Source organism: Semicossyphus pulcher, unplaced genomic scaffold (genome assembly GCF_022749685.1).
Source record: "Semicossyphus pulcher isolate SPU_LCO1_2020_fin unplaced genomic scaffold, fSemPul1.0.p SCAF_28, whole genome shotgun sequence".
Taxonomy (NCBI): domain Eukaryota; kingdom Metazoa; phylum Chordata; class Actinopteri; order Labriformes; family Labridae; genus Semicossyphus; species Semicossyphus pulcher.
In genome coordinates this window covers 1595992-1610379 of record NW_027211702.1, presented here as the reverse complement: position 1 = coordinate 1610379, position 14388 = coordinate 1595992, and the positions used below count along the sequence as shown (strand labels likewise).

Sequence of the window (14388 nt, the reverse complement as noted above, 5' to 3'; positions counted from 1 at the left end):
TCAGGAGTTCAGTGAAATGAGAAAGTTGGCCTTGCAGTCATCAAGTGGCTAGAAAAACGGGTCCAAATGACTACTAATGTTGTTTCTCGTCTGCTTGTTTTTGAAGTTAGCAACTTTTTGCAAACATAATTTAAAAAGTTCGATGTTTTTTTGCGATGTTTCCAAGTGGCTGAAAACTTAGTTTCAGCTTTCTGCTAACAGGAGGATTTTTTGTAGGTTTTGTTAATGTTTGTTACATCGTTGGTTAATTTGTTTGCTCAAGATGCAATCATCCACTAATCTAGATGCCAGATGCTCTCTTCAACAACTCTGCAAATACTGATTCAATCCATAACTTACATTACTCATAACAGCTTTTTGCAGTTCCTTTTTTTAGTTTTCTTCTTGTCTGTGGATACTTTTTTGTCTGACTGCCAGGGTCAGCCCTAAACATGGGTCTGTACGTGACTGACTGAGTAACTGAGTGAGTGAGTGAGTGACGGTACTTTCAGAGCCATAGAGAGGGAGAGTTGCAACATTGCAATGGCAGATCATGGAGCATATTGGACCTCCACTGACACGACTCTCTGTCTATACGGCTCTGGATACTTTGCTCCTCTACTGCTTGTCCGCTGTCCTCACCTACGTCCGCAGCGCACACCTGCTTTCAAACACGTTGTCATCGGCCTCATAAGGACAGTCCTAGTAACACATTGCCCACAAAAGCACACATTGACCTGATGCGGTCAGCTACATACTAGGTTTTGACGTTGAAGTCTCGTTTCATTTCTTTCCCTTAAAACTCTGTCCTCCTTTGAGATTCCCTAATGTCAGTCCTTGTTAAAAAAATAATCAAAATTGGTCAATTAATCACTTAAATGTCATTAAAATCAATATGCCACGTGTTTCTTCTTAAACCCTCTTCGTCATGTCTCATTAGTTTCTCACCTTGGTCATAATTTCCTCCCCACCTTCAGATTTCCACAGGGATGTTACACATCTGGCTCATTTATCTCCAGGCATAAAATAGAGCTGCACAGCAAAGTCCGATGTTCAGGGCTTCTGTTTTATCTGAAAGAAGAGTAAGAAGCTGGATTTAAACATGAAGACCATGTATTAGTGGACACTTTGAAACCATCAATATATTTATGGCTTAAGCGAGGATCTAAATGGCCACTTTCAGCTCTTTACAATGGCCGTGAATATTCTGTCTAGCTGTGTCAAAGGCATCGTCTTCTTCAGCTCTTGTGGCTGCTTGGTTTGGAATAGGCCAGTAACTATGTCCTCAAACCTAAATGTGTTCACTTGGTGTCAAATGGACAAATTGATACGACACATTATGTACTTAAGATTGATGTGACAGAACTGCAGGAGCGGAACCAAAAAGTTTACCATCTTTTGTTCCTTTTGCCAAGGAAGGTGTTACTATAATCCACGCTTATTCCTTTTGCATTCAATAAAAGGATAAGCCTCTAAAGAGGGTGTTTTCAGAGAAATTCAGCAGATAAACTCAACATCTCAGTTCTGCCCATTATTTTATGCACCTGTTGCTTTTAAGACATATCTAAGTGCAGATCAGGGGCTAAGAATTTGTGAGAAGAAGCTGGCAACCACTGAAAGAAAGATGAATCTCAAAGACTAGGTGTAAGGTCAGTAAAGCCTTACACATTTGCTGCAAAGTTTGCAGGGAAATGGAAAGACATCCAAGACTGCACCATGACCCCTATAAAGAGCATGTAAGCCAAATTCCAGTTGGACTTCAACCATCTGTTGCTGTGTCTTCTTCTGCAGATTCATGCTCTTATTCACCATAATGGTATGACCAGCATGGTGCCTGAGGAGATTTTGCTGGTATTTACACAATGTGGGGGTGTGACGAGTCATTCAAGAGCACATATGTTAGAGGTTCTGAGTGCTGACTACATATCTCCCAATTTACCTCAGGCTAATTGGCCCCATGCAGGGTTTAATCCCATAACCTACCAGCAGTACATTGTGGGAGTCTAAATGGAATCATCCAGTGATCAGTTTCCACACGTGGTGTTTGATATCAGAGTAAGGCTCCAAATCTTATTCAGTATGTATATATAGTCTATAAGCATTGTACATTTAATGCAATGTTTTTTCCTTCTTCTTAAAATTAATTCTGGGTGGCGTGACTTCAAGAAAAATGATACAACATAAAAGAAAAATTGTGAGTGAACGTTTCAGCACACTTGCCTGGGTCCACACCTCTGAATTTCCCAACTCATGCAAATGTACAGATTTCCTTTGCAACAGTTTCTCTGGTCACAAAACCACAAAACCTTCGGGCCAATAAGAGCCATTGGGGGTTAACGATTAGCCAATCAGCAAAACTGGCGGGACTCAAGTTATTGTCGAGCCTTGTCAATGTGTGCACCAGTCCAGAATCAAGGAGGATCTATTACAACAATGACAACAGCTATAGACATGATAGAGTGAACAAGTTAACCTTTCTGTCCGATATTGGACTATTAAATCAAAATGTGTTTAGGATAATACCAGATTTTGACTCTTTATGGTTAACTAAAGCTTAACAGAAAAAGGGCATAAAAAAGAAGATGGGAGCTGGGTGAATGGCGACTGATTGTCCTGTGATGTACAAATGCTCTCTGAGTTTGGCTGATGGCGCCCTAAGATCACTTAACCTTTAAAGCCCTTTTGAACGGCCCCATCAGCCTAAAATATGGCTTATAAATCTTTAAGCAGGACCTTTTCTTGGGGGGAATTGGGTTACCATGTTCACACCAGATCCAGGGCCAGCTGAAAACATACTTCAGAAAGAGAAGCTGAGAAAAACAAGGCTGCTTGTTTGTGTTGTCAGATCTGAAGGGAATGGATCTTAACCCATGACAGCTTTAGAACAGATTGCAATGGTCAACTGCAAAGACTGTGGTTGGATTAGCATTGACAATATGTGCTTTTCTATACGATGTGAAAAAGTTTTGTTTTTCTTTTAAAGAGGATGTTTACTCTGTAAATCCTGTCAGACAGATAACTGAAGGTCACAACATTTCAAATATAGATGATTCTGGAACTTCCTGTTATGGCCTCTTTTAAAGTCAGTGCAACAGTAATTCCTTCATGTACCCCACCAAAAGCCAACAGATAACATTCAAGGAAACAAACAGCATAATGGGAGGCATCTGTAACCTAAATGTAAAGTAAAACAGGCAGCAGTGGCCTAAAGGTTATAGAAACGGGGTTCTGACTAATTTTTTCCCTAGCTGATCCAGCAATACTGCTGGGTAGAAGCTAATGGTTCTGGACAGCTCCCAGTAGTGAACATACTGTATGCATATACAGTGTTTGAATATAATATAGTGCAGTGCTGCAAAAGAACATACTCAGCAAACTTTCTTCTTGGATAAGTAATGGTTTTAAAGTAGATTAACAAGCATCATATATTTTGTTACAAATTAAGCACATAAAAAAAGAGACTCTCCCTTTATTAAAACACTATCAGCTAATTTGCAATTAAGATTCTGGTTATATGTCACATTAGCATTAATCGTTCACTGAACAGGAGTGCATACATGTGCAGTTCATTCTACATACCTTGATTCAAACTGACATTGTAAGGTCGTATTCAATGAGTCTGTATATTTTCCCGAATGTTCTTCTTCACTACAATGTGGTGCAAAGAAAATGAAAACCAGAGATCCATTAATCAAAGCAAACTCAGTCTCCATGTGTTGTGTCTGCAGAGTTGCATGTGTGGTCTTTTTAACATTGGATTCATGCGTTGTGAGCGATGACCAGAAGTGGCAGAAATGACTAGTTGTCAATGAAGTTGTGGCACTGATCAATCATGCCCCAAGGTTGTTTGCTGGGTGCTGAGTGGCATGTTACATGTGGCATGATGGGAATGCAGGTCACAAAGAGAGCCCCTCCCTGTAACATGCACAGTGCATGGACAGCAAGCTGGGCCAGAGAAAAATAAAGTGCAATGATGAATGACCCCACACTGTGTATGCAGTTGGGGCTTCCTGTTGTTTCTACCAGCACTGATGTTGGAGCACGTGTGTGTCCTTTTATGTTGTTTAATAAAAAGAGACATTAGTATGCTAAGGGATTGAGAGATCATATCTTATCTGTTCTGTATTTTAAATACTTTTTGGTTACTTTCTCATAATGAAACCCACTTTAACATGCCTTTCTCTTATGAAGTGATAAGACTAAATCAAAAACTAATTTAAAAAATACATAAAATAAAAGGCTACATAACAAACTCTACCAGCATTTTGTTTAAGTGAAACAATAAAAAGCGATCATAAAGCTTAGGATAGTACACTGTGGCCATCTCCTGGTGGATTACTGAACTACAAGCAGCGTTGAACCACAGTTCTGGCAATGCAATTCAAGGCTTTAGTACCAGGCTTCTCATAAAAAACAACCATGACTACACATCCCCAGTGCCTCCAGCCCTTGTTGAAAAGAGTTAAGCACTGTGATCCGATGGAGCGTAAGCTGGAGAAGGCACCAGCTGTTTGAACTGGTCAGCTTTGGGTGTGTGCCAGTTTCTGCAGAGCATTTGGCAAGCCAGCTGAAAGTGGAGTAAATGATTCAGGCAGGAGGGCGTTATGTCACTATGGTGTATGCTGTTTACTAAAGAACTCAATATTCCAAGTATTTTACACCTGTCCTGTGAAACGAACGTTAAGCCTAGTTTGTGCTTTTATTTTTATTAACAAAAAGTCTGATTAAGAGCCTCACCATGGAACAGTGCATATCAAATATCAGGATCTTATTACAAGTAGCAGTGACTTCTAGAAATGTTGTATGTATGCATGGAATGCATGCATGTGTGGCACTAAAGATAAATTCAATTTGCCGGAACGGTGGAAACTAACAGTTAAAATAAGTGGTTAAAAAAAGGTACAAAAGGGGCCCTTTAGTGTTTCCTTTTCTTGTTTTCATGTTGAGGTTCATTTTCTAGCAACTACATTCCTTGGAATGGTTTTCGAGAAGGTTCTAGATTTCCCCAGCCCCCCAGTTGGTAGTTTTGATCTTCTTACTGAATTAAAATTCATAATTTCTTGTCTTTTTTTGTCCACACTCTTGTTGCATGGTAACACGGTTATATGCGCAAACTGATTTGAAAGGTCTGCATTGCATTATGTAAACATTAATAACAGTTGCAAGATGTTCACCTTGATGAATTACTGAACTCAAGTTTCAAGTCCCCGTAAATTGCCTTTAATCCACATTCTTTAGAAGCCAGGATGAAAGGAAAACACAGTTAAACCTCTACATCATGTTCTTTTGTAAATGACCCTAAACAGTAGGAAGACATTTTCAGCATGATTGGTTCTGCAATAAAAATTATTAGGTGGAAAAGGGGGAAAATGTGAATTGTTCATTAATTCTCCTAAGGCAGTGGTTCCCAACCTGGGGTCCGGGCCCCCCTTAGGTGGGCGCAAAAGATCGTTTGGGGGTGCGCAAGGCTTTTCCTGCACCGAGATTGTCAAGATTAGATTTGCACGTTAAATGAAATCATTAAACAAGCACTTACTTGATAATCAAGTCTGTTCAACTATTAACAAAATATATTCATCCATACATACACACGTGTGCACACAGATACAGTATATTTTTTGACATACATTCATACATGCATGCAGAAATGCTTACATCCACATATTTAAATGTAACTAAAAGAGGTGTTTATTATAATAACTAAAGGTAATTAAAACGACAAAGAACTATAGGCTGATTAGTGTTAACTTTTTCCAATAAAGATTTGGAATTAATCACTTTATTGTTTTGGTGTACGTGTGCGGGCTAGGGGGGCTCCAAGGAAAAAAACACTGTCCTAAGAGACCGAGCAAACCTGTCACACAAACTACACAGACACTGTTGAACACATTAGAAGACCTCCACCTTAAAGGCGTTTGCATTTTTGGGACTGAAATCTCTAAATTGTAATTCCTAGGGAGGTAATCCATTGCTAAATGCTCCTACTCACATCACTGAGAGCTGTGTAGTGAAACAATTGAATATTGAAAGCAGCATTTCTGTGATGCATTTGAAAAAGGCCTGTGCTGTAATTAAACAGGATGAAGAAAAGGAATGACAGACAGGATATTGTTTGAGACTCAGATATTATGAAATCTGACCGAGCCGCAGAAGCATGCCACCCAGCTACATTGTGAATTTATAGTGTCTGATAAGAAACAGCAGCAACGGATATTGCGATTTATAAAGAAACAGAGGGAGAAAAGCCTGACTGAATACAAAAACTGTGTTAGGGAATTTTTATTTTCCACATAAAAAACATAGAAACAAGTACAAAAATAAGTGTGTAAAAAGAACTGTTTTGAAGTGTGTTTTTTAGGTAACAAAAGAATAAATAAAGAAAACTGTTTAAGTTGTCACAGGTCACCATTTTCTGAACTGGAGTCACTTGCACTGCTGTTGGCAGGAGAGTCTGAAGAACTGCTGCAGGTGGCCTGATAAGATGCAGCTTGACCGCTTTTCTCTGGATGAAGGGAAGTAAAGGAGGCACCATCACCAGTTGAATCGTAGATGTCGAATGACTCAAAAGAAAAAAGCAGCAGGGCGTTATACTCACTTTGAAACTTCTTCATCTTCTTATACAGGCAAGACCTCACGTATTGCTGCAGCTCGCGCAGAGTGGATGGCTTCAGTGTCTCAAAGTCAATCTCAAACTCATCCGGGTTGGCGTCACACATTGAGGGTTCTCGTGTCTGAATGATGTGCACCACGCGGCCGAGCTCCATGCCAGCTAACCGATTAATCTCCAGGCTCAGCTGGTGCTTCTCTTCGTATGACAACGGCAGAGATTCATCATCCGAATCCCAGTCCGTACTGCTCTTCCACGCCTGTCTGAAATGTATGACAAAGCACTCAAACGTCACCATGTAAAAAAGTGGTACACTATTAAAATAGAGTTCATTCGTTATGTGAAATGCCCTACCTGGAGCTGGTGTTTGTACTGCCTTTGTTCTGTTTGTTATCCTCTTTCTTGTCCTTTTCTTTTCTCTTCTTCGTTTTCATCACTCCAGAGAGTGCGGCTAGCTTTTCGTGAACAGCTTTAAGCTGGGTAGAGAGAAAGGGGCTAGTTTGGTACCATACAATAGTATTAAAATCGAAAATGCCAAGAAAAATAGCAGCACAGAAACTAAAGAAGAAGTGAAAGCCAGAGGGTAGTTTCTGTAAGCTGTGAGTGTAACAGTAAAGCCCTTTTCACACATGCATTTCACTCCTGAACATGTCTGGACTTTACCCAGGTGGGCTGCATGTGTGAATGCAATCGGGCGATTTTTTGACTCCGACATTACCCTGACTTTCTCCTGCCAGCAACCAGTATAATGTCCGGGAGAAAGTCCGGGTCAGCCGATGTGTGAACGCAGCAGAAACATTCATGGCGAGCGAGTGACAGGGGAGGGAGGGGGGGGTTTGCAGCGAACAATACATCACCCTATTTAAAGAAAGTTCATCATCATCATCATCATCATAATTCCTTTAGGACTGTGCTTCATTCTTACTCCACCATATGTTAATGTTTGTTCACTAAACTACTTTAATCTGCTCACCTCGCTTCTCTTCAGTTATTTCTCGCATTTTGTATTTTTTCACCAGCGATCTCGTTTTCACAGCAGCAGGTGAGCCACATGTGAAGGAGGCTCAATGTTACGTGTCGAATCGATCATATCCGACTAATGAGACCGACACACAGCTGCACATGCAATCTTTTAAAACAGAATAAGAAGATCAGTATTAAACAGAAAACGTCACACCTCAATCAATGCATTTACAGGGGGGTCGTAATAGCGAATGCGCACGTGCGTGTGTGTGTGTGTCTTCTGATAAGCATGTGGGAGACACTGCTGCAGGTATGTGAGGGACAGAACGCCAGGAACGAGTGTCCAGCAAGTTAATTGATCTTGGATGACGATCTTTAAGACAGATTTTTAAAAAAGACACAACATAATTAGGTGCCAAATATACTTGCCCCCCGCTCCCCCCACTGCTGTGAGGGATATGTGTGAATGGGCAACTCTGGGTAATGTCGGGATCAGACGGTCCTGAAATTGTCCATGTGTGAAAGAGGCTGAAGTGTAAGAATAGAGACAAGCAAAAACACAAGGTTTAAGAAGCAAATGTTATTATCAAACTACTGTTGTGGAAGCAGTTCAATTTCATTGCACTTCACTTGTGGATAATTTGTGGGTCATGCGACCCCTCCATGTGTTTATCTACAGGATATTATAAAGCTGCGAATTGGCATGAGTCTGGTTGAGCAATACCAATCGTGGTACAGGGGTAATATTGTAAGTAAGCCAAAAAAAATCGGCCATTGTTCTACGTGTCTATGGTAGAGATACTTACTTCTTCCTATTGTAGTTTACATGGCTAGTTAGAAGACAATGGGGGAAATTGCTTAATACCTATTACATCACTGCTATGTATTTAGCATGAAGCTTTGCATGAAAACTATATTTGTTAAAAATACGTTGTTAACATGTTTTTGACATGTTGGCTATTTGATGGGCAAACCTGATCCTACTGGATTCTATATTTGCTCAAAAAAAAAAGCGGAAATTAAGAAGTTACTCTAACTTGGTCTGTGCGAGATGTGAACATTTACAAAAGCACTTTAAACTTACAGATGGCTAGTACAGGTTGTGCAGGTAAGCTAAAGGTTTTTGATTAGCAGACACTGACGTTAAAAAACAAGCCTGTGATCTTTGAAGAAACCCACCTGTTCTTTCAACTCAACAAGTTGGGTGTCACGCTCCACTGCCAAGTTGGAGGAGCTGTTGACACGTATGCCACTTAAACTTGCACCGTTCATCTGCGACTCTAACTCCACTGGCTCGTCTGGCAGGTTTACAAACCTCTTCTCGAACACACTCTAAAGCAAACATGTGTACCATAAGGAAAGAAAGAAATGTGTGAAACCGAAAACTGAGCTTAAAGCATCGTAAGGAATTTCAGTGTTTATTTAATTTCTTAAATCCCGAATGTAATAATTACAAACTCACCTGAAGTCTTCTGGCCATAGTGACAATCTCTTGGTGTTGAGGGTTGTATTTGTAGCAATTGGAAAAAATTAATCGTACGTCTGCAGCGAAGCTTTGCGCATCCTGGTACTCTCCTCTATTCATCTTTTTCTGGAATTTAAAGTTATTATGAAAACCTTAATTGTAAATAATGGAAAACCAATAGAGAAAATGTACATGTAAAAGTAAAAAGTTCATACTTTAACAGTGCTGAGATCCATGGGGTATTTGATGATTTCATGGTAATCGCTTAGCTGCAGAGCTTTAGCGTCGACAGGTTTGTAGAAAGGCCAGGCATCTGCTGCGTGTTTCTTAGAAAACATTTCCATCAGAATATCGTTGCAATACTTCAGTTGTCCGCTTTCTTGTTGTGGCAACTTCTTGTCTCCTTCCTTCTGACGTCTCCTCTTGCTTTCTGATAGATCACTCCCACTGGCTATTGCTGCTGAGGACAAGTCAGATGAGCTATTTTTCCGCTTCATCCCTTTCTTCTTCATTGGCCCAAATAAGAAAAAAAACATCAATAAGGTATAAACCTCCTCACTCTCTGTGATTTTAAAAATAACATGATTGAGGGTTAGATGCACAAATAGCAACTCACTTTTGAAGTAGTCTGCCATGACTGACCGGGCGTTAAGGGTAAGCTGGGGAGTGTGGAGCTGAGGATTGGTTGAGATGTGGCTGTGGTAGGTGAAGAACCTGTAGGGGTAGTGTCATTCTGCCCACCTGAAAACATGTATTAGCACAAATGAAGGCCATAGAAGAAGCAAAAAAAAAATTCCATTTCCATTTTCTAAAATATAGAAAACATTTGCTACCTTACACCAGATGCAAAACAACACACAGCACAACAGAACTGTTGGTGACAGCTTTCTGTCAAACTCAGAGGTCACCATCATGCCCAGCGCGCATGTTGTGTAAGTACCCAATGAAGTTGTGCCAATGAGAAAGTTCGACTTGAAATGAGGTGTGGTCAGTCTGTTGATGGTTCATTGCTACATTGGGCACTTTGACCAACAAAGTCCAGGTCTAAAGGCAGATGCACAGTATTTCCCCGCTATTTAAAGGGCATATTATTCAGAAAGCAACATGCAGTCTGGCTGGACGCCACAAGCCAAACAAGCAAAATAGTCACGCCTGATCCAGCCCCGAGAGGAACACCAAGGTCTCTCTAATATGAATAAAAATATGCTTTTAACAGGTAAACTTATTAGGGGCCTAAAATATACTGAATGACCATTGTCCAGTAACAATGCAATAGTGTATATAGTCAAGCTACGATCCAGCAGCAAAAATAAGTCAATACAGGATGTGGTGTAAGATGGAGGGAAAGGGATGAAATCCTTCAAATCCTTTGGCCGAAGTCCTGCTAAAAGAAACACAGAGCTTGTCCGTCTTCTACAAGGCTTGAGGGAATGTGTGGAAAAGCAAGCTGGAGAGGATGGGAGACACCAACTACGGGGCAGAGAGATTTGGTGCAAAGGTCAAGATCCAGAGGACACCGAAGGAGCCGTCAGCCCAGCCGAAATCCAGGAGGCAGCAGCAACTTGACTGACTAGGGAAGGAAAGGAGACAGCTGAGGAAGAAGGGGAGGAAAGCCACCAAGGTGGAGAGTAAAGGACTTGAGGCACTCCGGGAAGAAACAAAGCAATGACTGTCAAAGTTGCGAAGAGCAGAATGGCTAAGAAAGCAACACAAGAAGAAAGAACGAGCAAGGACAGGCTTCTAGAAAGACCCGTACAACATTGTCTAAAGCCTCTCTGTCAAGGAGAAGACTGGAGGCCTCAGAGCACCAATAAGGGAGCTTGAGGAGCACCTGAGGAACACTACACTGACAACCAGAGGCAAGAGCCAGTCACCACTCTGGATGACATGCCCCCAATTCACTCACCTAGACACCAGATGAACACAGAATGCGGGGATCTGTGGCTTCTCAGGATCACGCAAACTTCATCTGGCACCAGATTTAAACTGCGAAGAAGGAAAAGAAAAAACCTCTGCATGGTGTTCCTTGATCTCGCAAAAGACTTTGGCGCTGTTCCTCACGAGTCCCTTTGGGCAGCATTCAACTTCTTTCAGGTTCCAGGGGGTATCACAAGGCTGGTAAAAGCTTACTTCCAGGACCTCCAGTTCTGTGTAACAACTCAGGGCCACACCAGTGCCTGGCAGCACCTGGAGAAAGGCATAATGGCGAGCTGTATCATTTCTCCCCTGGTATTCACCATGGCGATTATATGCAAAATCTGCCCTCCAGCACCGGGACATAGTGGGTCACGTCCATCAAGGCATAGCTGGACCCAGCTGGAAAAAGGGTGCCAGAACACCCTGTGATGTCAGAGTTCACAAATGAAGATGTATCTTAATGATGGCACCTCCAAAAACAACCCCACTCCAGCAATTGTAATGCTGAAACTCCAGGGATTGTCACATCCAGTCGTACTAACCAATCTAACCTTTTGATTTATATTACATAAAATGCAGGCTCAGGCAGCAACGTCACTTAAAATGTGCTAATGCACAGAAAACAGCACACGGATTGTTTGGAAAACCTGTTTCTAGTAATTTTACAATTCTTTCATTGAAGCTACTGACTGACTTCCTTTTTTTTTGTATTTATTTTTTTATCTATTCAAGTCCCTTCTTTTGTAGCAACATGTCACAAATCCAACTCCATCCTGCTGTCCCTTAGTTGTCTACACCTACTGCAGAGTATGCACAATTGAGACATCACCTTAGGCTGTTAGTTTATTAAATTCATGCGATCTGATCTCTGAGATTGAAACCTCTGTTATGTCTAGTAACTATTTGGTGTCAGGGACATGTGAAGTAGCCCTTAATTATTAGCTCTTAAAAGATCTAAGTAAGTTTACCTTGATTGTTGCTATTTCCGCCCTTCCTCTTGGCTGCATGAGGCAATATCTCCACCTCCTGTGTGGGCATTATGGAAACTTTTTGCAAGAAAACCTTTTCCAAGGCCAGAGCCATCAGCACTATGTCATCTGTAGGCTAGGACACACAGGGAAAGTTGTAAGGGTTTAGCTTCTGTGAGGTTAAACAGTGTAATATATCCAATAATAAAGCTTGTCACCTTATTATAGATGTAGCAGTTGGTGAACATGGTGTTGAAGTCTTGCATACATTCACTTGCACTCCAATAATAGTTGTTCTCTAGTCGTTTCTTGATGGTTCCTAAGTCCATGGGAGATGTTATTATCCTGTGATAATCCTGATGAAGAAAAAGATAAGAGAGGTTTTAAACCAACTCCCAAGAGAGGGAAACACATTTAGAAGTTTAAGTGAAAATAAAGACAAACTTTTAAATTGCTACCAAACTGTCTCTTGGTGTACTGGAAATGTCTGTGCACAAAGTTTTCATGTGCAATAAAAAGACTTTTCATTTCTGGTTAACTCAACTTACCACTTGTGTTTCTCATCTCCTCTGACTGTGTTTTAGCAATGTTCCCATGTCCCCAACTCTCAGCAATTAGCGTAGGGAAAAAACGTCCCAGTTGTAGTAAACTGGAAATATTTTTCAAATTAGCTACATAAGCTAATTTTTTTGTTGTTTCTTGAGTACAAAAAGATAATTAAAAAAAATACTCACTGAAAAGTCTTTCGATGTATTTTAAAAGTTCAATGAATTTAAAACAAACTACTTACTGGTAGTCCAAGAGCGACTGCATCAACAGGCTGGCGAAACGGCCAAGCAGACGGGTGCCGCCACAGGGATTTGAGAACTACATTCTGCATGAGCTTCAGCTGGTTTGTCCTCCGGCCTGGTGTTCCAGGATTTGTCACCTCAGGAGGTGGGGGGTTGACAACCTGTGGAGGTTGCTGGTTCACCGACATGATGATGGCGGCTGGCAACACCAACCTCCTCCATTCATAGTTGGCAAACCAGACAATGTGATCTGTTCACAGAAACAGAGTTATGAGATTGAGATTACTCCTGTATTCCAGAACTTAAATATTTAGATATTGAGCCTCTAAATTTAGTTCTAATATAGCCAAAATGTACAGACAAAAGTTATGTACAATTAAACATAATTTCAATTGAGAAGGTTGAATGGCTTATGGTAACGAACCACTACAGCATTTACAGCTGTATGTTACTGAGCTGTCTATGTTGAATTCATTTTTAATTGCTGTAATATTTGTTCATTATTATACAAACCAGGGATTGACTGTATCTATGGTGACTGAAATGCTTGCTAAACTTGTTTATTGAATTGAAACACTTTTAAAATGAAGCTTTCTACTACTGTATGTCTCATTGTACACACAACGTTAGTGGAATAGAGAGGTAATCTAACGCTGGTCTATAATGGAACTCGCTCATTATGCGATGTTTTACAATCACCTTGTATGGGGAAAACCCGTTATAAACAGTAGAACTTATAAAGGGAAAATGGCTTGTGACATCGTTGTATAAGACTGGAAAGAAAGAACTGATGCTTTAAATGTTACAGTTCAGATTATTTTAATAAACCTACAGACTTTGGATTACGGCAATGAGCTACCACTCTACCTACGGCACATGACAATAAAAGCTAACTGCGAACTCGCCGTAAATACATTATTGGAAACTTCCTCGTCAGGTTTATTAAAAAGTTCTATTCATCACAGCACACTAGATAAGGTTACGTTATAGTGAAAGCTAGACTGAGTAATGAAACATAGTTAGGTGAGCTAACAGTTACTGAAAATCTATTGCTCGTATGTTATTAGCTCAACATTATTAGGCTAAGTTAGCTGGCGAAAGTAAACTTACACAGGGTTAATTAATACACACAAACGTCGCTATTTCAAAACAATGAAACTCGTTAGCATAACGACATGTCATACTGCGTGAACCATTAAGGACTGTGCATACACCATGCCTATGTTTTGAAGGCATCAAGTTTAAGGTACAATGTTTTCTCACAGCCTGGGGAACCTACCTTGCAGCTAACCGATAACTGCAACGTAACTAAGTTGTTGTGTATCGACTGGGACGATGGGGTGGCGCGGGTTTAAAAAACACGTAAACGCTACTCAACATTTTACTAACTAATTTTATTGAGAAGGGACGTCGGGACAAAGGCTCGAGCACTGTTTAACTTCAGAAGATGCTACACAACGCATAGATGCCTGACGAAGAGGACCTGTTTACTCCAGTACTTTGTAACACAAACTTGGAAAAAGAAAACTTTCTTACTAAAACCAAAATCTGCAACAGGGTATCTGCACGCCTACCTCACTATCTTGGCGGTTTGTAAATGAGGGTAGCATCGCCACCTACTGTGCTGGAGTGCGTAAGTCATACCAATATAATTTTAAAGATAATAGAAGTTCGTCTATATTTTTCTGTATTGTGTTG

The 14388-nt window shown here is 40.6% G+C and overlaps 1 protein-coding gene across 4 annotated transcripts; it reads right to left on the bottom strand.

The window, feature by feature from the left end:
* Positions 1-6170: 6170 nt before the first annotated feature.
* On the bottom strand, positions 6171-14248 carry LOC138605074 (bromodomain-containing protein 3-like). 4 transcript variants are annotated; one of them, XM_069677157.1, is made up of 11 exons: positions 14227-14248; positions 12690-12940; positions 12118-12255; positions 11900-12035; positions 9631-9755; positions 9230-9520; positions 9012-9140; positions 8729-8881; positions 6941-7062; positions 6575-6849; positions 6171-6481 (listed from the first exon to the last, which is right to left on the bottom strand). In XM_069677157.1, the coding sequence occupies exons 2-11, from the start codon at positions 12876-12878 to the stop codon at positions 6375-6377; spliced, it is 1665 nt and encodes a 554-aa protein (XP_069533258.1). In that variant the 5' UTR covers positions 12879-12940; positions 14227-14248; the 3' UTR covers positions 6171-6374. The 4 variants fall into 4 exon arrangements, with proteins under 4 accessions (XP_069533258.1, XP_069533257.1, XP_069533259.1 ...); XM_069677156.1 differs by lacking the exon at positions 14227-14248 and adding an exon at positions 13970-14132; XM_069677158.1 differs by lacking the exons at positions 12690-12940; positions 14227-14248 and adding an exon at positions 12448-12470.
* Positions 14249-14388: the final 140 nt, after the last annotated feature.

Bases quoted from the DNA above. Each gene is read 5' to 3' on its own strand.
- LOC138605074 (XM_069677157.1), bottom strand. From the start codon at position 12,878: ATGTCGGTGAACCAGCAACCTCCACAGGTTGTCAACCCCCCACCTCCT. The intron at 12,256-12,689 runs GTAAGTAGTTTG...TTTCTTCATCAG, and splicing joins CAGTCGCTCTTGGACTACCA to GATTATCACAGGATAATAAC. The intron at 9,756-11,899 runs GTAAACTTACTT...ACATGTTTTCAG, and splicing joins CGGAAATAGCAACAATCAAG to GTGGGCAGAATGACACTACC.